Source organism: Euwallacea similis, chromosome 4 (assembly GCF_039881205.1).
Source record: "Euwallacea similis isolate ESF13 chromosome 4, ESF131.1, whole genome shotgun sequence".
Lineage (NCBI taxonomy): Eukaryota > Metazoa > Arthropoda > Insecta > Coleoptera > Curculionidae > Euwallacea > Euwallacea similis.
Window position 1 is genome coordinate 5,513,753 of NC_089612.1, and position 23,648 is coordinate 5,537,400.

The window sequence follows — 23,648 nt, forward strand, 5'->3', positions numbered from 1 at the left end:
ATTGAATAATTAATTATATTTATAAACCGATATAACATACAAATGAAAACAACCTCTAATACAATAATTACATATCAATGAAATAAAAAACACGTCGAAAAATATGAGCGTAATGCTCTTGCCACCCTGAATAACCACTGATGTAAAAAAAATAAGGCAATAGGAATAAAATATTAACTGAATATCCAGTGTAACAAATGTCGTAGCGACGCCGGTCCCTCCGGAAGCGCGGGCTAAAGGGCGCGTCCAGGCGAAAGTAGACGTAATACGTAATACAATAGTATTGAAGATAATGTATACCAATACAAGATTATAGTCATTTAAATACTGAAGCGACAATCCGAATGGATTTATGTAAATTTCGAGGTTAAGCAGAGAAACAAGAGTGCGTAGCATATTATTATAAATATAAACATCTCGAAAGGTACACAGACGAGCCGATTACGGCCGCGTACGGATTGTAACAGTATTGATAAAAACTTGCGTTCCTGGCAGAACAACAAATCTTCTTCGTCTCTCCAGTTCTGCAGGAACCAAATACACATCGAAAAACGCTTTCCTATCAAAAAACGCCTTAAACCGACCACTTCTTGATAGAGGCGGGTCTACAGCTCACCTGGTACGACGGCATCTACAACACAGAAAATCCTTCGTTACTACACGCTACAGATCGAAACGCCCCCGACTCTAGCAAAACGTGTAAATACACACTCGTAAATATCTAGGAATATATTAATAGTAAGTTCAATATATTATGGCTTGCAGCACGATTATTACTATGCTTTTATTTATTATTAGTAATAGTTAACTTATCACTAAAAATCTTTGGAAAGAGTTAACAATATTAGTCAAAAATGTATACATATTCTTAATTCGTTTAATATGACAGGACTAAGACACAGTTATTATTTTCGTTTATTACTAAGATAAAAAGTGCCTGTTCAAACTATTTAACACACATCTTACTTTCCATTGGCATTCGGAAAAGTAGCGGGCAACGCCGCCGCTTCGGGAGCTCGCGTGGAAGAGAAAAACCAGCTCTTGATCATAGGAAAAACACCTAACAGAGCCCGACACTTTTCCGTGCATTGCGACGCACCAGAAAGGCACTAGTGCAAATCGGCGACCTCGCATGCACAACTTTAAGCCTGCAGAGCGCAAATCTGAAGATGTGAAAGCTGGCTTAAGTCCAGTCCCAAAGGTACAAGTGAAACGTAACAGAGAGCAACTTGCGACGCAAAGACTACGGATTTGGGCCCTCCGCTCCCGGCCGCGCGGGGGAAACCGGGGAAGTTGGTGCATGCGAGACGTCGAATAAAAATATACTGTAACTGACCAATTTGTTGTTATACAGGGCGTTTCCTAAATATACGGCGCAAATTCTAGGGCATACTCCTCGAGTTGAGACCAGGGGAAAAGGCCCTGCGAGTGCGTGGGCATATGTCGAGCTTCGTACTTGAGCAGAAGCAGAAGTTCAGAAGAAAATTGGTTTTTTACTACTTTTCCAAAACCGCTTAGGCCGATTAGCTCAAATTTTCTTCGTTTAGTGACAATATGCCCGCGGGGGTGGTCAGTCGAAATTGCACACGAAACTGGCGTACAGCCCCAGTACATTTTCCATAATCATTTCGATGCAGCAACTGAGAATCCAGCTCTGTCCCTTAGGATTGAAATCAAAACTTTTGCGCATCTCTTGGTAGCACTTAGTGCAACTTAATCAAAAATTAAATAAATGGACAAAGACTCCGGAAAAACGGTTTTAAACGACTACCACCAACCGCTGTGTGCGCCAAGTGACCGCCGAACTCTTTCGAGCACTTAGAGGTCGCTTTTGCAACACCCTATGTTTCGGACGAACGTTCACAAGAACTTTCGCAAAGGGCATCCGCCTCGAACCCAAGGGCTAAATTTGCGCTCTATGTTTAGGCAAGACCCTCTATAAAATGTATAAGTATTATTCTAATACGATGAGTAAAAGGGATTAAACATGATATGTTGTTCACGCACACTTTTACAACCATTTGTACTTTACCTACTGCGTAAATATTATTTAGGATCGAAGCCACGATTGAAATGCAAGAAATATTACTTTTGAAGGTGTAAATATGGGAAACTTTGCCTTATTTGAGGTAAAAATTGGCAACATTTCATGACGAAAACAGTCTGGACGCGGACTGTTCTTGTCAACATGTATGGTGACCTTTACACCCAAAGAGAAAGAGTGATATATTATGATCTCCTCTTGGTGTAGTCACATTTCCATTAAGCTAAGGCTACAGAGATCACGGCACCTATGCGAATATATGCGCTCGAAAAATGAAATAAAATCGAATAAAAAATATATCATAACCGCGTCGTAACGTCGGGTTACTTAAATATTTATCAATTTGTGGGCATAATTAATTTCGCATTATCGAGTAGGTATTATAGATTATTGCTCTGACATCCGTTTAATTGGGGTTAGAAACCAGGCGGGCCGTCGAGAACCATATAGGGCGGTTTTCGACATGTCTACCTTTAAAAATACACCTCTATAATAATGTATACAATACTAAAAATATAAGAATTCTTCGTGTAAATAAAGCGAACAGAAAACGTCTTTAATGAGGGATAGACAGTGATTTGATTAGGTACCTGAGTACCCTCGACGAGCTACTACTAAAACAATTTTTTTAATATTAAAAGGACATTTAAAACTCTTTAGACGTATACTCAATGACCCGGGAATTGCAACACCAGAGGGGCGAATTTTTTTACCAAACCTGGCAGGCACTTCTACCCACACAAAAGTAAACGTTGGTCCGCAATGTAAATAAATGGAAAAAAACCAAAACAAAATAACTGCGCGTTAAAATCGGAATTCCTTGCATGCTTTACCTGCACCGGTCTATTTATTTACTTTCCGATATCACGTTAAAAGATAACGAATGGGTTCGGTTCCGCTTATCAATTGGCCTCGAGTCTAAGTGTCGTTGGCTCAGTCTTGGACCCAGCAAAAGATCATAGCAACTTCAGTTCACCGTATTCGTCGATGACGTACCTAAGTTATGCTATGATGAGAGAATGTAGAATAATTCACAAATAAGAAAAAATCTAAATTAATTAAATCCATCGCTAGAACTTATATCGGTAAAAATCAGGAAACGGTGAGAGATCTGGCAACTGGATTTGGGCTGACTCCGCCCACTTCAAACGCTAAACGCACTTCGTTTGTCTTTGTCGGAGGCACATTAAACCTTATGCGGTCCTTCTTCCACTTGCACGATTTCTATATGTCGACTTGAACTGGTGGTACCTGTATATTAAAAGGTAAGATGCTGGTCGGAAACTGTTTATCATTCAAGGCAGTACGCATTTCGGAATACGTCCTGAAATGGTAGTGAATCGATAGATTATCGAGCTTTCTGGAGTCGCTTCTGATTTCACAGTTTAGTTCTCGGTGGGGTACGTTAACGAGGCAGGAGAGTGAACAGCTCGTGATCAGAGTCGTGAGGAAAAACGTCAGCTATGAAGCCTTCTATATCCTCTTAAAGGCGTTTGACTGCGCTTCGCACAGAATACTTCTTGACTAATTGGCGAATACAATATCCGTGGGCTTAGTACAATTCAGAAGCATTGATTTTTCATGCTGCAGGCATATTAATGGGCTTTCTTCCTTTGTATGCGTTCCATCAATTATACCTTATTCTGAAAACACTTCTATCGTCTCTGGCAATAACTGGAAATTGAGGGCTTCAATTGTTGCGGTTGGTTCGTGAGCTGTTCCTTACAGGAGAAGCTTGAACATCAGTAAAATACAAAGTGTTTATTTTTCACTGAAAAGTGAAATGTGTAAAGAAGCGGATGCCTGAGAAGTCTCCGAGTGGCAACATAGATTGTCGATTATCATGGAGGCAAGACTGATCTATTGGTCCGTCAAATGTTGATTTCTATTGCATAGATTGTCTTCCTGGGTGCCTCAGGTCACAGCTTCTATTCTCATATAAAGTACCGCATGCTCTTCTGAGGTTGGGGCCATCTTGAGGTTAAGTTATACCCTCTACACTTTGGGGTTCTCACTTCTCCTGGATTGTTCATATCCAGGTGCTTTTACTATTCCAAGGAGTCGGAGAATGACCTAACTAAACATAACAGTGTTCACGATTACAATATTCATTATAAATATGTTCTATAAGTCTGAGGCGGATCAAAAGCTCAGCTGTTATAAGCAGCAATTTAAGGTGTAGGAAGAATTTAAAATTAGGGGTTAAAGGAGACTTACGATATAAAAGAACAAATAACCAGACGAGATCAGATGTTCTTTGAGGACATTTCCAACAACAGTTAAACCAAATTTGTAAACTTGACGTTGAATTTGACAAGTGCTTGCTCTGAATGCGGGCGTTGCACCCGTAGCTCGATATCCCAATTTATACTCTTGAAGTTAAATCTAGTTAAATTTTCAACGCGAAAAATTATCTAGTATTTTTAATGTATTCTTAAGTTGGGTGTGAAGTTTAGTGCGAAATTATCTAAATGTTGGAAAGATGTGAAGTAATCTTTAGACAACAACCCATATCAGTTCTTTCCCCATAGCCGCTCCCATCTCCCTATCTCTCGCCAATTGAACATGTGTGGGAAGAAAACCTAAGAATTCATGAAATCCCCCACAGACACTGGAAACTCTTTGGCATAAACTACTGGTTGCTTGGAATACAATTTTTTAACACACCAACTTTTACTGGAATCAATGCTATAAAGAAAGAGTACTAAAGAGTCAGATTCGACACGTTATCAATTGAAAATATGATTATTTTCGGTCTTTTTCCTTGAAATTCCATTCACTTAATGCTTTGGAATATATAAAGGTGTCTGCCAAGCTTGGAAACGAAGTCTTTATCCCTTCTTGGTGTTGCAATTTCAATGTCACTACTGATTGTGCCTAAAGGCCCAGCAAGAACAACGTACAACATTGAGATATTTTTAAATACGACGTAGTGAAGTTAAAAAAATATTAAAATTGACTTGTCACAACTACTCAGCAACGAAACGCTATTGCGAATATTTTGGCCTGAGTGACGTAAAACGGGGTCACAACCATTTTTCTTTATATTATAAGTGAACGAGGAGTGGTCTGGATGATTAAAACGCCAAAAGGGCTTCTACAGTACACGAATATATAGGTAAATATTATTAAGTAACAATGCAATATTATAATATGTACTTCATTTTGTATTTTTATATATATATATATGTATATATATTTTTTTTGGTTTAGAGCCGGTCAAGATTCAAGAGCTCGTCTTAAACATTGACCTCGATTAGACACTTTACTATATGGTTACAATCGCAAAAACTAAAAATATAAACTCTCAAACTTGTATAGATAGGAAAAAACGACTAAAACGAGAACAGAAAAATCAACGGATGACCGCGATCGCTCTCAAAAACGCAAAAGCGACCGCTATGGAATGATCGTAAAAAATGGCTCGCTCCGAATACTGACTTGAAAATACTTATTGCTAATCGAGTATGTAAACTAAAACACCGAATACGACAAAGAAAGCGAAATACACCTTTGTAAATGTAAAGTCATGTATAATATAATATGGCAAAAATTACTGGTATACGAGTATCTAAAAAATGTTTGGTGATTGTAAAAATTATCCAAAATTCTATCACATTGATAATATATCATAGTAATAATTACATTAAAATAATAAATAAAATTAATATGTTTTCTGTATAATAAATTTCTCCTGTGCAACGCTCGAAGATGGAAATCGGTTGCGCGAAGCAAAAGCTTGCGCAGGAGACCGAGGAGCGCTACACCGTCTTAATGTAACTGAGCAAATGCTATGCGACCTCACGCAATAAAACGCATAATAAAAAACGAAAATGATTTTTGGTAAACAACTAAAAAAACTTTCCCATAATCGTAAATATATAAAACTATAATATGTCAAAAATTGAGATTATTGACATCACATCTTACGAATTTACCTCTGAAGAACAACGTCCTCGAGGGAGTGGGCTTGCGCAATGCTAAGCAATACAACAAACATAATATTATTTACAAATAATAAAATAAAAATAAAACTCTCCTATACTTCTATTTACAACATGCTTGTGAACACTTTGGATTTATAATTATTACACTTCACAGTTTTGTCCGAAATATGCTAGCAGAGTACAGTTCCATCTAACGAAATTGGGCGACATACAGGGATGAACGAAAAATGATTTCAAATCGCGCTGTCACGCTGCACCCCCCACTACCTCGTTCGGCGCAAGTACCGCAAAAGGACATAAGTGTCAAACAAGTGATCGCCATGGAAAAACACCACAAAAAGTAAGAAAAAACGTGGACGATACTAATGCGCATCAAGATCGAGTTAGAAAACAGAGGCCCTATTCTACCCTGAAGATAAAATTTTCGGCCACGTAGATTGACTCGAGCCAGCAGTAAAGAGATAGAAACAGCGGGCTGTAACTATATAATGCGGCGTTTAAAGGAAGATTTGAAATACTTTTTCTTTCATCTCGAAATATCGTAAATTTCCGTCCGACAGGACTATTCTGAGGAGTGTCCAATTATGAAATACGGCAAAACTGCTTCGTTAATTGGGATCAAACATCCTTAAAGGTAAATTAGTTGATCCATTAAACATAAAATCCCTCAAGAGAACTAACAAAACAATCGCTGAAATCTCCAATTTCCTTTTTGTACCAATACCTAAAACGGTATAAAACCATCGCAGTCGAAGATTACTACACAGCAAGCGCGCTCCTTCGAGGCCCTTTTAAATAGCGGTGTATAAGATACGATTATTTTCAATACATAAACGATCTGATTTAATTCGAGTTTAGTTTTTTTTTTTTTTCTTTATATTTATATACATATAATCTTAAAAACCGTTCAAGCTGCGCGATAAAAACGCGCTGCGCTTTAGCGGCCCGAAAAATAACAAGAGACTAAGGTCACAACTAACCTGAAATACTATTATCACAGGCATTTAAGACCGTTACAGGCGATGACAATACGATGCGACCCCTAGAAATTGAAAATACAATCTGGAAAAGGCTTGAAAAAAGAACATCTTTACATTTTTGATGATTCAATTAAAGTTTCCAGATAGACTTTTCTATTAAAAAGGGTCACATCATCTACAGGGTGTTCTTAAATAATATGTACAAAGCCCTGTCAAGACGTGTTAGGGTTATGTCAAAAAGAAGTTTTACAATGATGAAGTATAGATATTAGGGCACGTGGATTTCGATAAGGGACATGTACGGATATTTGGTGGTGAAAAATCGGAATCGATCTTCGTTTTTGTTGTCCATCGCAGAGGGCTGGAGAACCGCCATTAGTATAGTGTCTGACCTTCTTTGAACAAGCATATATTTTTTTTGTTACCTAGTACGATTTCACAACATGTCCTATGCAAAAATAACTCTCGATCAATCTTCCTTGTTGAGATATTTAGAGAGCGAAAATGTTTAGTTATCACATTTGTTCCTACGACCTTTTTTCAACGCTATTTGAATTTCAATGCGTAAAATTTTTTGTAGATATTTTTTGCTAATCCATCATCGTAATCATTATATTTATTTGAATTATATTATTACTTATCTCTCACAAAAAATTTGATCACTTCGTTCAGAAATTTTGCACAAATGTAAATCCTTAACGCACGTTTGCCAAAAGTATATTTTATAAAGTTCTTCCTTCGTCATATCGTCGCTACTCTTATTTTAAACGATTTTGAGAATTATTTGATAGTCAGAGTCAAGGAAGAAAAGCCACTTCTCTCATCAATTCAACATCAACGATGTCTTTCATCCCCCGTTCTACAGGAACATGAAAAAGTGAGACAAAACATCGTAAAGCGTGTTTAACCGAATAATGCTATGTTCTTAGTTGATTTCAACTCTAAGACATGCAAATATAATAGTGAAGTTTTGTATATATCACTTACGAACACCCTGTACATTAAAAGCGTCTTTCTTAACAACTTCAAATGCCTGTAACGGTTCAGTAATTCCACATCGGACTTTCCAAGATAATTGCCTCGAAAAGTCGGACCGATTGAAACTTTAGCGACGAAAAAAAGAGGCGTTCCGTCATCGTTGAAGATGCGCGTGAAGGGCGCAAAAACGCACAGAGAGATAGAATCACAAAAATTGTTAGGCTGCGACTTTAGGACCTATCCTACCATGGCACTATTATTGCGGCATCCGGCTAATTTAGAAGCGGGTTCCCCTTTTTGGACCACAAAACTATTCCGTCAAATCCCGAGGCAGATTGCTCGTAACAACAATAAAAATAATAAAAAAATATTTGAACTTTGGTGCTAATTTGAACTTTGTGGACCAAAAATTCGGGCAAAACGCGTCGAAGACCTGAGTTTAGAACGGTAAGAAGTCGAGCAAACGCTTCTCCCGTAGTTCAGAAATAGTGGAAATCTCTAGGGAAAACACGTTTCCTCGACAAATGTACTCAATCACACCTCTTCTCAAGCACGCCGATAATTATAAACGAAAACGAAAATAAAAACATAAAAAAAACAAAATAAAAATTGGCACTGTAACAGCAACTCGCGCTTCCTAAATAATACCTAAAAATACTAGAAAACTAAAAACAACTGTAGAATAATATAGTTTTAGGAACCGTGGGTATATGCGTTCAGCCAATAAAAAAAAAACAAGCTCGCAATTGCCTCAATGCGCTGCCCGGCTAAAAACCGCATAATAAAAGCTTCAATGATCGGAAAGTAGCAGCAGCCCATCTGGCAGTTTACACCTGGTAGGCAAAAAAATAAAAGCTATGTATGCAATAATGAACTTAAAAACTAAATAAAAAAAAGAAGCGTATCCTTAAAAATTAAACTTTGGATAAAAATCAGTTACCTTGAAACGAATAAACAACTTAACTAAGCAGTTTAAATGAAAAAATCAGTTCTTGACTATGTACAAGAGTGCGAGTGAGAGATCAGTGGCCTGGGGGGACGCCGTCCCTAAATAATGTACAGGGTGTTCAACACGAGCACATGGTGATTGTTCTTCGCCAAGGTCACCACGTATCCCTCCGACGTGATTTTGAGTCCGCAACAGCGAGATACCTAAACGAACTACGCTAATTCTATGCCCTAAAACACCGACTGAAACCTAATCTCACCTTTACGTAGGGACACTCAAACTCCGATATGAGCGATCCGTCGCGGGCAAAGACCGCAACATGAAAACGGTTGCCATGTGAGTCCCCAATAAGAATATCCCCAGCATCCGATATGTCAATACCATTCGGGAAATTGGTGAGATTCTCACATCCGATGCGCCGCATGAATTGACCTTCCTCGTTGAACACCACCACGTTATGTCCTTTGAAGTCGCACACATAGAATTCCTTGCCTAAACAACCATAAATTACTTTCTGTTTTAACTCATTATCTATGAATTGGCATTACTATGAATGGCAATGTCGGAAGGTTCTCTCATGTAATCGCTGCAATCAAACCAGCGGAGCAAATCGCCATTTTCATGAATGATAAAGACCGTCGGGCTGACACTGTCTACTGCCACGATTTCGCCTGCGGCGGTCACCGCTAGTCCCGCCACAATATCAATGTATCTGTGTCAAAAAAATAAATTAATTCATTATAAAATAAGTTTTATGGTGATGAATACCTGATGGCAATTTTCTTTAAAAAGTGCCCGTTCTTGGTGAAAATCTGCATACGAGAACGTTCGTTACCGCGATCGCAAACCACGTACTTGCCACTATTGCGCATAATCGCCACTTTTCGGGGGTACCACAACTGACCCTCATCCTTGCCAGGAATGCCGAATTGAAATTTGTAGGAGCCGGTTTTCTCAAAGATCTACAAGTATGCAGTCAAGAAGTTAATGAAACCTAAAAAAGCTATCAAATTCAGAATAATACATATTTATAGGTACCTAGACAGTTACATTTGCTAGAAAGTAGAAACGCATTCGCATTTCTGTAATCTCTTACCTGTAGTACTGTATTTTTCTCGGCTGCTATTCAGACGCAAAGACCTAGTTCTTAAATATAATCATTGTATTCTTACCTGTATTCTATGATTGTTTGTATCAGCAACAATGATATCCTCTTCAACTCCAAGGCAAAATCCATGGGGAGAATTGAACTGTCCCTTACTGGGCCCCAACTGACCAAATTTGCACCTGATCTGCATGGGGCTCACTTTATTAGTGCGATTAGGCACCGGGTTTGGGTTTCCTGAGCTTGGCTGCATCATGCCAACCAGGGTTGGATCTTTATATTTATTGGATTTATATTTTCAGACCACAGATTATAAAATAATGTTTGGTAACTTCAAAACTCACCTGTGGGCATCATATCCTCAGGGGTAGACAGCATTGGAGATGTGGATGTTGATACTCTTCCGAAACCGTTAATCATGTTATTGGCGAGATTGAGAGAAGCAGCTGAGGTGGAGCGTACTAGCATGTTCGAGCTGTTGGCTGTTATAGTGGAGTTTGAATCGACTAAAAAATGATATAAAAACATTAATAAAGGTCATCATATAATCGAAAAATCAAGTTAGAAACGTGCGCATTAAATAACATCGATAATTATATCGATAACCAATTTTTAGAGAACAGCCAAACGAAACCTATTTCATGATAATTTTATTAATGAATAATATCAGAGATCAACATATTTGTTGTGTCTTAATGTTGAGGAAATGGCCCCAATGATTTTCTTCCCAATTTGCGATTTCTACTATTTGAACTAAAGATATACTTACCAGAAGCATTGAGGCCCAATTTAGCAAGAGAAGCCAAATTCTTATATGCGGTGTCGTTAATCAACAAATCGGCTAAACTGAACGCCGGAGGAGTGGGAGAAGTAGCTGTGCTATTTGCGGTTTCAGCTAATGTAGCCAATTGGGCAATGTTAAATTCGGCAATGCTGGAATATCCCTGCAGGGTTGCAGGAGCGGCAACGTGGGCCAAAGGTGGGCTGGCAATCTGAAACAATAATAATTACAATACAATTGCTATCTTACCGTAACAATTAGAACGTTGGTTAGTGATGGAACTAGAAGGTATAGCACAATGAAAGCCCGCATCTCATTCAAGAAAAGGTCGATCTGTCAATTGACATTCGCAGCCTTTGTCAAAAGCCATTTTATGTCTGACAAGGCTAATGGGATTATTATTTCTTACCTGCGTAAAATTTTGCAGATTGTTAGCAATGTCGCCTTCAAAGCTGGATTGCATTGATGCAGGCAGAGAAATCGGACTGCCATTAGCGATAGAAGGGGGCTTCGAAAGTGCTCCGTTTATAACCAAAGGAGGCAAATCAGGTACGTGGTTATTGGCGGTAGCTAAAGCAGGCGAAGCCAACGCTGTTGGCCTGTTGTTTGTAACCAAGAACGTGCCGAAATTCTCTTTTACTGCCTGTCAAAATTAGTAAAGAATTTTAAAAAATTATCGCCTAAAAATCTAGAAATTTTTACCGTCTCAAAAAGAGCGAAGTCAGATTTAAACACCAACGGTACGGGACTTTTCGCTTTAGGCAGATTCATGTTCAACGTCATCAATCGGGCGGCCACAATTTCCTTGAGGTACATCATCTCCATTACTGTGCCGTTTTCGAGGAGTTTCGACGTATATTTGCACGCATCTTCGAAATTGCTGATAGTTTTTCCCAAGTCGTCGGATTGCTTCATTACCTTCAGGAATCCGTTGCGATACAACTGGTTCAATTCCTCAAGCATTTCATCCTGAAATGATTTTATTATTTTTTAAAATTTATATTTACATTACACCAAGTTCACTTATTTTATTAAGTAGCTTGTACTCTTACCTTACACTTCTCAAGAACAGCCTTGTAACTTTGGTACGTTTCATTAATCAAGTCTTTGGCGGCACTCCTCTGATGAGCCAGCTCCTGCAAATCGTCCTCAAACCCGCTGGAACATTTTCCCAGTTTCTCCATCTTCTCCTTGCTATTGGCGAGCAATACCTCGATTTCTTGACGAACTCGCACTTCGGAATCAGCCACGCCCTCTGTCGGATGACCATTGTGCTCCTCCTTGGTGCACTGATTGCAGATCAACGTGTTACAAGCGGCGCAGTTGTAAATGACGTTCTCGCCCTCGTGTTCCTCGCATTCTAACGGCTTGTGTATGGTAATTTTCAAACCGTCCTGAAACATTTTTATAAAGATTCAAAAGCTTCTTTTGCTGGAAAAATTACCTTGCGCATATCCTCCAAAGCGACCACAGTGTGAGACTCGAAGCAGCGCATGTAGTGATGCGCAGTGTCGCAATTGTTGCAAAGCAAATTGTGACAGGTGTTGCAGCGCGATTTGGCTACTTCCTTGGCGGTGCAGGAAGTACAGGTCGGATTTACCGAGTGGGAGACATCAGATACATTGGTTTTGGTGACGTCCAAAGGGAGTGCTGCCACTTTTTTTAGACCCACCTAACGTTATTTTATTACTAACTTTATCCAGAGATTTGAATTAGCTCATTTTAGCATAACACATAGACATGATAAAGTATTTAAATTGTGACATTATACTTGTAATTAATACAATTATTATTACTAATGTTTGCAGTATACTTTAAACAATTTTGCATGTAATGCTATTTTTATTTTTAAATAGTATTATAATGTGTAATGGGGCTTGTTTATAAAAGATTACACAATGTGGTGCAAGAAAATTGGCATGTGGACCACTTACCTTGGTCTTAAATTTGCAGGTAGGACAAATGATAGAAGCATTAGGGCCTCCAGCATCCCCTCCTTCATCCATAAGTTTCTTTTTCAAGCAATGTTCACAAAATGCATGCAAGCAGTACAACATTCGAGGAGTGTTCAATGTTTCCCTAAATAAATTAAGTACAAAAAGTTAAGAAGTGTTAGTAGGTATTATATGTTATATATATATATATATATATATAACATTCATTTAGGACTATAAACTATAAATCAGTACTAATCAAAATAGCCAGATGTGAATTGTTGGGATCTTGGGTAAATTTTTGAATTAAGCATTTCATGTAAATTGAATGCTTATGTTATTCTTTATAAACAAAACTAATTTTTTTATAAGATTTTTTGTTCTACTAATTTCTAACCCACTCACAATTAAATCCCTGATTTGTCTAATAAGAAAAAAAAGTTATAAGGAAGAAAACTAAGTGACATAGACATATATACAGTGCCTTTGAAAAGTGTAAGACAATGGCAGAATGAGAACTATTTCTGTTGACTTTCCTGTCTTTGTTAAATCGCTGTTCTTCAACATGTAACTACCCAAGCTTTCTTTGTGACTAATCTTTCAAGGTTCACTTAAGGAGGAACAGCTATCAGTTACCAACTGGCAGATGAAAGGTTTTCAAAATGAAGCTACAGCTTAACCCACAGTTAAAATAAGGACAACTATATGAAACACTTCAATAGGACATTAAAGAACTGGTTCTTAAAATCAAAACTTACCCACAAATTCCGCAGTTATCTGGATCACCAAGTAAAGAATCTTCCAATGGCTCTCCACATAGCTTTTCATTCATCACCAACATTCCATCGGTAATATCATAATCTTCGGTCTTGATAATAAACTGTTCGTCTGGTAAATACTCTTTGCTCACATTCGAATCCATGTTTGCATAAAATTATACCACTGGGTAAAACAGCAGTTATTTTATTAGGCTCTATAGATTTCTTATTGTTGCGTCCCTTTAGAAAGAAGTATTTATTCCTGTAAATCAGGGTTTATCTGCAAGAGATGAACACCAATTTAAGCGTCCAAAATTGAGCATGTAATGTAGGGAGTCTGGTGAAAATATAAAATGATGAGTAAACATCGACTGCATTTAATTTGATGCAACATTATTTGTATTTAAAAGGATTTGCCAGCATAAAAAAAAAGGATCCTTACTGCAGGTCTAAGAATTGAAGATCAAAAACGTGCCTTATTATTGCAATTAGTAAGCATACAACTACCACATTTTATATGCACCAGCAAACAAGACTTTATGTACATTTATTGATACCCCAACTGATAAAATTAATCGTTTGGTTCGGTTGTATAGAGCACTCGGGAGCACACACTTTACCAAGATCACTAAACATGAAATAAAACGAACCAAAACCGTTCATAAAGTTTCCCTATTATTGGGCCCAATATCCAGAATTATTAGATTTTGATTGAGCAACTAATGAGGTTTAAATAAGCGAAATAAAGAGCTACAATGGACGAAAAACTTACCAAAGCCATGTCGAACAAAATGTTTTGCAAATGGCGCATTGGCGCTTGCGCCTCTGGTGGCAGGACGACGTTCAAGGGCACAGCACGAATCAGAAAACAGCAATTTTAATTGTATGAGCTCGGGCACTCGGAGCAATAGCGCTCTCTTTGTCCGAACCTATTGTTTGAATAAGGACGATATTACAGTTGTATGCGACCTGTATGCTCCGAGAAGGGTTCGCAGGGAACCAAGGGGAACTTTGGCGGGAGTGGGAAGATGGTTGTTATAAAAAAATAGGAAAAGAGGATCCGCTTTGCTGTGATAGATGGTTTACTCACTAGGCGGATTTAGGCTCCCGAAACGGCTATGCAATGCGAATAGCGGGCTAGAGTAGAGAACCGAGTGAGACACACGCGTAGTTGCTTCGAGGGACTGAGCCTTATTCCGTCTATTGATTCATTCCGTAAAATAGTTAAACATTAAAAATCAAAGATCAAAAAACGTGTGAGATGGTAGTTATGGTAACAGCCATTACTTAAATGCTTCAAATTTGTCGGAAACAATTTTCGTCGCATAAAGGCATAGAAATGTGCTCCTGATTAAAATTAATAATTATCAAGACGTATTGAATTCCTGTTTACCTATGCAAAGTAAAAGCAGCGTTCAAAAGGTACTTACCGCAGAAAAAATTAGAAAAAAACCTTCTAGCACCTAAGTTGACACACACACACACAAAAAGACTTTTGATCGTTCGTTTTTTCCCTTAAATCTCATTGGCGGTCAAAGCCTACTCCGTATTTCAAACTTATATTTATAAAATTGTAGTTTACAAACGGTAGGCAACCAATATTACTCATGCCATTTAAATTATCTTCAAATTAACAAAGAAACGAAATTGAGACTTTATGATTTAATTTCAATTTATTAATAAGAAACACACTGCATATACATATATACAAATACTGTATTAATGAAATTATCATCCTTTTGTTCAACATGCAGTCTTTCATAATTATTACAGAGCTCCTGTGATGCTTCATTTTGATTCAATTTGATGCTGCAGCTTCAATTTCTCTATCTGCAAGTTCAGGAGATCACATGCTAAGCAAGCAGACTTGTCTGCCAGTTCACACACATTCTTTGATAGTTCGCACAAGTCTTTTTCAAGTTTTTCTATTTGTTGTTCTTTCAAATCAATAACCCCTTGATAATAGTTATTCTCCAAATTACTATTCATAGGTAACTTGGTAATCAGTTTCATCTTAGTCTTTAATTGCAGTCCCAGATTTTTTATTTCTTTATCTAAAGAGTGTATTTCTTTTTTGATATCCACAGTATTGCTTTCACGATTAGATTGCATTTTAAACTCCATTTCAAGATTCAAAAAGAGATCTGCACTCTTTTTAAGTAGATGTGATTTAAGTTCCTTATGTTTATGTTGCTGTTGTTGTAAAAAGATGTATTTGTTTTTGACTTTGTTTATAGCTTCGTTGAGATGCACTCGTCTATCATCCACTTCAGCAAACATAGAATTACCTTTGCTGCCAAGGGGCAAAGGCTTATTTGACTCTTCAATCTTGTTTTTTGCAACCTGTAGTTCATCTTTAAGGCCTTCAAGCAATTGTAGTTTTCCTGCAATTGCTTTGTCTTTAGCTAATAAGTTTTCTTCATATGCTTCTAATTCCTCTTCTTTTTCTTGAATTGACATCTTCAGTGATCTTTGAAGTTCTTCAAGACATATCAAGTCTTCTTGTCTTTTCTCAATGTTATTTCTTAATTGTTCAATTAAGTCGTCATTAGGAACATCATCTTTTAAATTAATAGCCTTACCTTGCTCTGCCCGCTGTTTCTTCTTAAGGGCATTTATTTTTTCTAGAGTAGTTTCATATTTCTGTTCATATACTCCAAGTTCTGACCTCAGGCAAGCAATTTCAGACGAATTTTTCAGTTTTTTGTTTGCAAGTCTTTCCTTTGCTTTAAGGGTTTGTTGATTTGCATGTGACAGTGATGTTCCCAAAACTGCTTTCTTACTTCCAACGTCTTCTTCTAAGGAAAGAAGTACAGCTTCTCTGACTTTGAGCTGCTGGGTTTTGGCATACAGTTCTTGCCTTATTGCTTCCAGTTCTTGTTTCATCTTTTCAGCCATTGCTTCTACCATAGGTAAAGTTACAAATGAATTAACAGCCAAACTTTCTAATAAAATATTTATAAAATGACCTTTATAACTTTCCGGATCATAATATACGAAGTGCTAAAATCATTAAGTATTAACGTCAGATACGACTGTTCTTAAACCGTTTCAACTCAATATTATGAAGCCTCCACATTCTCCTGATATCAAGGAATAAATAACGTTACGTTTCAGATGCGGTTTAAACTCGTAAATCGGTAAGAACATAAATAAAAAAAAAACGGCTTAAAAACGGCCGTTAATTTGACATTGACGTATCTGTCAAAATCAGCTGACTATTTCGCCTGGAACAGAAAACAGCTGATCCTGAAAAAACGGTGAAAAATGATAAATCAGGGATTAAGAAATTAGAACTAAATTTTTCCCAATTTTTACTGTTTTACCTCAATATTAAATTTTCTATACCTGACACTTAAGACCTGCATCCAGCAAACCCAAATTGTCTAATACACAAAATTGAACCTTAAATTCAGAATTTCTACGCCTATCTTCGGTCTATTTAATTTTTTTCCCTTGGTACGAATTTCTTGATTTTAAAGTGGTTTGATAAATTTACCTGATTACCCAATCGTAAGTTTACTCGTAAATATTTGCTTTGGTTTCATTTTGACCATTTTTCGAGATAAAGCATTATGACCTACTTAAATAGTACTTCATTTTGAAACAGTACCAGTCGTCCTAGAAGCAATAAAAATGCCTCAAAACGGCAAATTGTATCAATTTATAAACTGCTACATTATCAGGGAACATAAAATAATTTGTGAAGACATTTGGGTGAGGAATGGAAAAATTGTTGATCCTGAGAAGATATTTTTTGATGAAAAGGTGGTGGCTGATGAGAAAATTGACTGTAAGAAGAAACTGCTAGCACCCGGTTTTATTGAGCTCCAAATTAATGGAAAGTAGGATATTCTTTATACAAAATCACTAATTATGATATCTTATTTAATTTGCTTGCTTCTTTTAGGTGGTTATGGCTATGATTTTTCATTTCAAGACCGAACAGAGGAAGGATTGGCAGTAGTAGGTAAAAAACTCCTGGAACATGGAGTTACAGCATTTTGTCCCACTGTTGTGACGTCTCCATTAGAAATATATCACAAAGTCCTGCCTAAATTGGCCCCACAGCAGGGGGGACAACATGGAGCTACTGTTTTAGGGGCTCATGTTGAAGGCCCTTTTATAAACAAGGAGAAGAAGGGAGCGCATCCTTCTCATTGCATTTTAACTTATGATGAGGTAAAAGATCTTTTATTAAGTCTTTTACACTTAACATTTTTTGTATTGCAGGGAGTTTCACAGTTAGAGAAGACTTATGGAAATTTGGATAATGTTAGAGTAATAACATTGGCACCAGAATTGATTAATTCTTCAATGGTTATAAGGGATTTAACAAGAAGAAATATTGTTGTTTCATTAGGTATGTGTAATAAATGATAAAACACAGCGTCATAGTAGACACCAGTGCCTGTCTCCAATTTATTTCAAAAGGTTCTAACAGATACTGGTGCATGCTAATATTCTGTTATGCCAGGCTATGCACATTCAAATTCTAATTATAGTTATTGTGGTGTTTGCCATGGTCTAGTGAAATATGCCCTATACCTGGATTAAGCAAAAAAATGGTAGAGCTATATTTTTATGGCGATTGCTGCTGTAATTATATATAATACACAATTTGGGTGGTCTGGCGCTAAATGTGTTAAATTTTATAGTGTATATTTAATTTAGGGCATTCCACTGCCAACCTTATTGGAGGAGAGGAGGCGCATCATAATGGAGCAAATTTCATAACGCATTTGTTCAATGCCATGTTACCAGTAATAAATTCTCCATGCTCTATTCATTTTATAAATGATTTTATTTGCAGTTCCACCATAGAGATCCAGGTTTAGTGGGGTTGCTCACTTCGGAAAAAGTAACTGAAAAGCAGCCTATATTTTTCGGTATTATCGCTGATGGAATTCATACCCATCCTGCAGCTTTAAGAATCGCCTATAGAGTCCACCCCAAAGGCTTGATTTTAGTTACAGATGCTGTATCAGCCTTTGGGCTAGAAAGTGGTCAACATAAAATCGGACAGTTGGACATTGAAGTGAAAAATAACATGGCTTTTATTATGGGAACGGAAACTTTATGCGGCAGCACCACGTCTATGATTCAGTGCGTTCGGAATTTGATAAAGTTCACTGGTGAGCTTATTTTCAAATGTTTTTAAGGCGCAAAATCCTCTGTTTTCTATAGTTATTGAAATTTACTACTCCTCATTGGTATATTGAAAAACATAAGAGATACAAAGTTGGTTAAACATGGAAGTCCACATAAAATAAATATAAATGTTGGTTTAATTTTATAGGTTGTTCCCCCGAGTACGCCTTAGAAGCAGCCAGTCTTCACCCTGCACAAGTACTGGGAATTTCGGGTCAAAAGGGAACTTTAAATTACGGCGCAGATGCTGATTTTGTAATTTTGACAGATGATTATGAAATTGCTTCCACTTGGATTAACGGAGAACGTGTCTATGACGCCGATTTATAATATTGTTATTATATATATATATATATATATATATATAGAAAATTTTATTCCGAATGTTAAAGAAAAACAATAAATATTAAATAGTTAGAAAAATAATTGTTTTATTGCTTAATTGGCTAATTCCTTGGCGGACCTCGTTTGCTCCTAAACTCCAACGAATTCCCTGTTGTGAAACCATTAACACCTCTCTTTTCCATAATTCAATTACTTACCTGAGAAGTTATTTTGTTCATAATACGGTTTTTGCTGCTGACCATAAGGAACATTACCTACAAAACAATCGCACTTTAAAACCTCCTCAATATTCCCATAGCCTTTAAATTGGACTGCGTAAGTTTTCTCAGTGACGGCGGATATCGTAGCAGGATAAAACTAAAATCAAAAACCAGGCCCAATTAAATATAAAACCAAGTTCGCACAATTACCTTTCCATCCTCCCAATATTTAGCCAAACACTGATCACCGACATTCAGCTTACCAGTACCCTCTGATTTTTTTGGAGGGCCCAAATTTAGATGTTGTCTTAAAGATCTGCTAGCAAAGTCATTGCTTACGGACATTTTTGAAAGATCATTGGCCAGTTGATGCATTTCTAAAGGCTACAAAGAATGTGTTTATATTATATTTGCATGACAGATCTTATCATTAGAAAATAACTGTGAAGTAATATTTACATTGTTCTGAATATTGATGTTTTGTGGGAGACTGTTAAATTGCTGTGGTGTGAAATTTGATTTAGGTTGAGGCCCTTGTTGATACCTAGAACTGAATATACATGTGAACTATAAATATTCTATGTTCTTCCCAAATTTATTTAATTATTATATCTCCCTGGCTGCATATAATAGGTAATCATTAAAAACAATCTCACAGTAAATAGTGAACATCTACTATTTACCATTACATTTGATTGAATTATTAGACAAGTCTTAAGAAACACAAAATACCTATCATTCCTCTGCTGCTGGTGGTATTTTCCTTGATTTTGTGAGGGATATTTATTGTTATAGGCCTTGTGATCTGATTTCCATAAATCTTTTTGATAATTTAAACTCTCCTTACTGCGAATATCTGCATAAGGTTGAGAATATTTTTGCTGACTTCTCCTGTAATGACAGATGGAAAAATGTTTAATTTCAAGAACAATATGAATCAGAGCTTTTATTACCTAAACTCACTTCCACTTCCTCCAGTATTAGCCTTCTCAGTAGACTCTTTCTTTTCATTATGTGCAAATTTTAGAGCTCTATTGTTTCTAAAATCTCTAATTGAATCGCCATTATCATTTTTTACTCCAATGCTTTTATTTATCTGTTTTGTCCCATTTGCATTCATTTTGGGATCTTTTTGATGATAACTATAATCATTACTATTACTGGAAGATGTAGCAGGCAACTTATCCTCCAAGAAAGAGAATAATGACACTTTCTCTGAAGGCTTTTGGCGCTTCTCTTCAAGTTCATCACTTCTTTTTGTAAATTTACCTCTTCGTCCCCTGTCCTGGTCATTTGTTCTACCTGAGAAAAACCTTTATAAGCAAAATAAACATGAAGTGCAGTCAATTCACCTTTATTATGTTGTTGAGTGTTTTGAACTTGCTGCACATTTTGTCTCACTCTTCCTCCAAAGGATTTTTTAACAGCTCCACTAGAGGCTTCAGCAATTGCTTCTTTTCTTTGTTGATCAAATTCAGACTCCCCACTGACATTTGTATCTTTATCTAGCGACTTAAAACCTTTTTCCTGATTTTCAGATATAATTTTGCACCCAAATGGCACCCATGGAGGGGCCCCTGTACTGACTTGATTCTGATGACTTTGCTGTACACTTTTAGCTAAAACCCACTTATCATACAAGTTTTCAACTTGTCCTCCAAGTACACTGAAATTTTTAGGATCTATCAGCACATAACCAGACGTAATTTTTGCTCCATTAATGAGAACTTTTGTTCCTGGTGCTGTCTTTTCTCTGCTAATATTGCTAATTGGTATTATTTCAATTGCTTGGGCATATGATTCTCCATCTGTAAGGGTTAGTTTCAACATGCGAGGAGCCACCTGAGAATTTTCCTTGGCCTTGGGAGCCGAGATATTTTTGATCTTTTGTATTTGTAAAACAATCTGGAAGAAAAATCGTTTCTTTTGGTTGGCTCAAGAAGTTTTGGCAATGTCTACTTTATGTTTTGTAATTTTATTAATGTGGGTGTAAGTATTGACTGAAATAACTTATGTGAATATTATGTGGAGAATACTTGTTTATAAGCATGAAATTTCAAGGATTCTGTGGGGACAAGCAGTATTGAAATAATTTGCAGTTATTACTACCTTTCCAAGCTCGGATTTGGATAACTCCCCTGCCAATGAAGGTTTTCCAATAAGTTTTAAATCTGCCTATAAGAAGAGAATTAGTAAGGGCCGATATTTGATAACTTCAATTGGTGCTTACATCTAAGGCTTTTTTAAGAATGAGTTTTGGGTCCTTTAAATTTCCATTTTCGGTGATAATATTGACGCCCTCAGGAGAAATGTTCCTAGAGGTGTGATAATGGAATGAAAGATTGAATTTTATTATGGGAATCGATTACTCTTACCATTCGGGTCCTAAACTGTAAGTGGACATTATTTACATTAGGTAATTATTGCTTTTTTATTAAAAAATAATAAATCAAAATCACTCATATTTTTAGAAATTTCCCAACCTCAATTTCTATTTGTTCTCATCATAAAAAGTCATTTGCTCATATCAAATGGTCCATCCGTCTCCTGTTTTTACCGAACACCGCGAGTTAGAAAAAGGAAAGAACACGTTCGAGTTGTGACGACTAGTTAAAGACAAGAAAACTCGAACTTTACACCATCAAGAGTTATGACGAATTTTTGTTGCTACATACCAAAATTGTAACAAAAATCCTAAACTCCTTACTTATTAGGTATATCTTGACAGCAATGGTTTCGAAAATTTTAGAATTATTAAATGCTTTCTTACACATTGCTTTTACGAATTTTTTATAATTAAAATAATTGTTAAATAGATTCTAACATAAAAAAAATGTGCAACGTTAAATCAAAACCGTCCGAAATTGAATTCCATTCCTCCATTCCCCTTAATTCGTTAATTCAACCAACAATTTTTCACGCTAAAACACATTCCATTTTAGCATACTGCGACGCATGAATAAGAGTAATTTTTACAATTTATCTTTTCTTGTCCGGTTGCTGCTTGTCCAGCTGCGGACAGCCGGACATGTACCAAAACGATGATAAAATCGTCATTTTATAACGATACACAACATACAGCTGAAACAGATTACTTGATTACATTTCTTGGTGTAATGTTTTTAATCAGCTGGGAAGATGAATTGGAAAGGAAGTTTCGAAATAACACTTGACATTTTTCATGGATAACACATATACAAATTCAATTGCCTGGAGGGAAGTATAAAATCAACAATATGCTTGTTTTGTTCAACCCTCCCCTATCTGCCTAAATAACCCTTTGAAAAATATTTACCCTCCACCAGGTCGCGGAGGTTAAATAGAATGTTACGGTTTTAACGGTATTTAAACTTTATATTTAATACATAGAGAATAAATTTATTATCCCCTTAGCAATAGATTCAATCTAACTGGGGGGAAAGTTTCACTTTATAAATAACTTTCCAGACGGGGATTACTTAATAAATTCGATTCGGGAACGGCTTTATTTGGCGAAGGCCGCTTATAACTGGGCCGAGAGTAATTTTTGCCCCGCACCTTTCAGAATTGTAAATTTGCGGGGGATTTCTATTATAAATTACGTGTATGGAAAAACAACGGTATTATTCCAATATCGTTTTTAAGTATTTACATAAATATCACATATTACTCCTTCACCAAATTGCCAAGAACTTTTCAGTCCGTGCATCAAAATATCATAATAATCAAATTTGCCGCGTATATTTGACCAAATCTGTACCCCAAATACCTGAAAAATCGTTAATATTTTACGTGCTTTCGATGTAATGTTATCACCCTTTTTTGTCACGTAATTCAATATCACGGAATTTCATCCTTTCGCGTCATTATTGAACATGCCCCGGCCGATTATCTTTTAAATAATAACGAGCTTACTCGCTGTGATGATATAACGAAAACTCGTTCGAAATGAACAATTATTTGGGATTTAATTCTGGTCGGGTACTACCGATCTGCATCTACGACTGGTACGTAAACCGCGCTGGGTCTGCCTACAGTTCAATAGCTCATTTCATAACAGCACACCTAATTCTGTAAATTCTATGAACTTCTAAGAACGCCGCTATTTTAAAAACAACCCTGCTGAAGGGTTCGCTTTGGATGAATAGCGGGAGCCTACAAGTTCTCGATGCTCGCTTTCATGCATAACACAACGAACATCATAACTGGAACCTCCAAAATTAGCGACCAGCAACTGGCTAAGTGTAATGGGGAACCCCTCCGTGGAAACTGGCAAGTTTAGGATATCTTTTTTCGGCGTGAGGAGTAGGAAGGAGGAAGTTCAATAGTGGATATTACCTAGGGCCTGTTCGAAATTTTTTTTCTTAGAAAGATTTGATCTGCCTCCGATCGATTCAGATTATTGGCAATTATTAGAAGTGGAAGGGGATCTAGCTGAATCGACCTGACTGTGAATGCGGACACTCCGGGCCTACTATTCATCACATCGCTGCAGAG

General features: G+C 36.8%; 4 protein-coding genes across 10 annotated transcripts; 1 reads left to right on the plus strand and 3 right to left on the minus strand.

Annotated features, from left to right (window-relative positions):
- mei-P26 (meiotic P26) lies at positions 1 to 14,949 on the minus strand. 6 transcript variants are annotated; one of them, XR_010752111.1, is made up of 15 exons: positions 14,249 to 14,410; positions 13,477 to 13,756; positions 12,719 to 12,863; positions 12,229 to 12,456; positions 11,837 to 12,178; positions 11,487 to 11,753; positions 11,194 to 11,427; positions 10,773 to 10,995; positions 10,348 to 10,509; positions 10,071 to 10,276; positions 9,667 to 9,860; positions 9,447 to 9,610; positions 9,158 to 9,390; positions 8,890 to 9,101; positions 1 to 631 (listed from the first exon to the last, which is right to left on the minus strand). XR_010752111.1 is itself a non-coding variant. In XM_066389692.1 (15 exons), the coding sequence occupies exons 3-15, from the start codon at positions 13,638 to 13,640 to the stop codon at positions 8,997 to 8,999; spliced, it is 2,667 nt and encodes an 888-aa protein (XP_066245789.1). In that variant the 5' UTR covers positions 13,641 to 13,756; positions 13,984 to 14,195; positions 14,249 to 14,410; the 3' UTR covers positions 1 to 8,996. The 6 variants fall into 6 exon arrangements, 4 of the variants coding, with proteins under 4 accessions (XP_066245789.1, XP_066245787.1, XP_066245786.1 ...); XR_010752110.1 differs by having other exon boundaries at positions 1 to 8,782; XM_066389692.1 differs by adding an exon at positions 13,984 to 14,195 and having other exon boundaries at positions 1 to 9,101.
- A 203-nt stretch (positions 14,950 to 15,152) lies between these two features.
- On the minus strand, positions 15,153 to 16,565 carry LOC136408497 (protein Spindly-like). Its single transcript, XM_066389491.1, has one exon. The coding sequence runs from the start codon at positions 16,384 to 16,386 to the stop codon at positions 15,265 to 15,267; it is 1,122 nt and encodes a 373-aa protein (XP_066245588.1). The 5' UTR covers positions 16,387 to 16,565; the 3' UTR covers positions 15,153 to 15,264.
- Positions 16,566 to 16,836: 271 nt separating this feature from the next.
- On the plus strand, positions 16,837 to 18,979 carry LOC136408134 (N-acetylglucosamine-6-phosphate deacetylase). Of its 2 annotated transcripts, XM_066388966.1 has the most exons (7): positions 16,837 to 16,989; positions 17,087 to 17,316; positions 17,386 to 17,658; positions 17,710 to 17,839; positions 18,151 to 18,239; positions 18,290 to 18,611; positions 18,776 to 18,979. In XM_066388966.1, the coding sequence occupies exons 2-7, from the start codon at positions 17,113 to 17,115 to the stop codon at positions 18,955 to 18,957; spliced, it is 1,200 nt and encodes a 399-aa protein (XP_066245063.1). In that variant the 5' UTR covers positions 16,837 to 16,989; positions 17,087 to 17,112; the 3' UTR covers positions 18,958 to 18,979. The 2 variants fall into 2 exon arrangements, with proteins under 2 accessions (XP_066245063.1, XP_066245064.1); XM_066388967.1 differs by having other exon boundaries at positions 16,902 to 17,321; positions 17,387 to 17,658.
- Positions 18,980 to 18,995: 16 nt separating this feature from the next.
- On the minus strand, positions 18,996 to 21,694 carry LOC136408133 (tudor domain-containing protein 3-like). The gene is made up of 10 exons (XM_066388965.1): positions 21,548 to 21,694; positions 21,403 to 21,487; positions 21,282 to 21,347; positions 20,525 to 21,077; positions 20,126 to 20,474; positions 19,905 to 20,063; positions 19,632 to 19,722; positions 19,383 to 19,556; positions 19,170 to 19,329; positions 18,996 to 19,120 (listed from the first exon to the last, which is right to left on the minus strand). Exons 1-10 carry the CDS (start codon positions 21,574 to 21,576, stop codon positions 19,074 to 19,076), a joined length of 1,713 nt encoding a protein of 570 aa, XP_066245062.1. The 5' UTR covers positions 21,577 to 21,694; the 3' UTR covers positions 18,996 to 19,073.
- Between the last annotated feature and the right edge of the window lie 1,954 nt (positions 21,695 to 23,648).

What these genes read in the sequence shown, in the direction of transcription:
- mei-P26 (XM_066389690.1), bottom strand. Translation starts at nt 13,640, where the DNA reads ATGGATTCGAATGTGAGCAAAGAGTATTTACCAGACGAACAGTTTATT. An exon ending in GATAACTGCGGAATTTGTGG is followed by an intron (nt 12,864 to 13,476) that starts GTAAGTTTTGAT and finishes TAATTTATTTAG; the next exon opens with GGAAACATTGAACACTCCTC. An exon ending in TGAGGATATGATGCCCACAG is followed by an intron (nt 10,277 to 10,347) that starts GTGAGTTTTGAA and finishes ATAAATATAAAG; the next exon opens with ATCCAACCCTGGTTGGCATG.
- LOC136408497 (XM_066389491.1), bottom strand. Translation starts at nt 16,386, where the DNA reads ATGGTAGAAGCAATGGCTGAAAAGATGAAACAAGAACTGGAAGCAATA.
- LOC136408134 (XM_066388966.1), top strand. Translation starts at nt 17,113, where the DNA reads ATGCCTCAAAACGGCAAATTGTATCAATTTATAAACTGCTACATTATC. An exon ending in GCATTTTAACTTATGATGAG is followed by an intron (nt 17,659 to 17,709) that starts GTAAAAGATCTT and finishes TTTGTATTGCAG; the next exon opens with GGAGTTTCACAGTTAGAGAA. An exon ending in GAATTTGATAAAGTTCACTG is followed by an intron (nt 18,612 to 18,775) that starts GTGAGCTTATTT and finishes TTAATTTTATAG; the next exon opens with GTTGTTCCCCCGAGTACGCC.
- LOC136408133 (XM_066388965.1), bottom strand. Translation starts at nt 21,576, where the DNA reads ATGTCCACTTACAGTTTAGGACCCGAATG. An exon ending in GGAAGTGGAAGTGAGTTTAG is followed by an intron (nt 20,064 to 20,125) that starts GTAATAAAAGCT and finishes CTGTCATTACAG; the next exon opens with GAGAAGTCAGCAAAAATATT. An exon ending in AATATTGGGAGGATGGAAAG is followed by an intron (nt 19,330 to 19,382) that starts GTAATTGTGCGA and finishes TTTTGATTTTAG; the next exon opens with TTTTATCCTGCTACGATATC.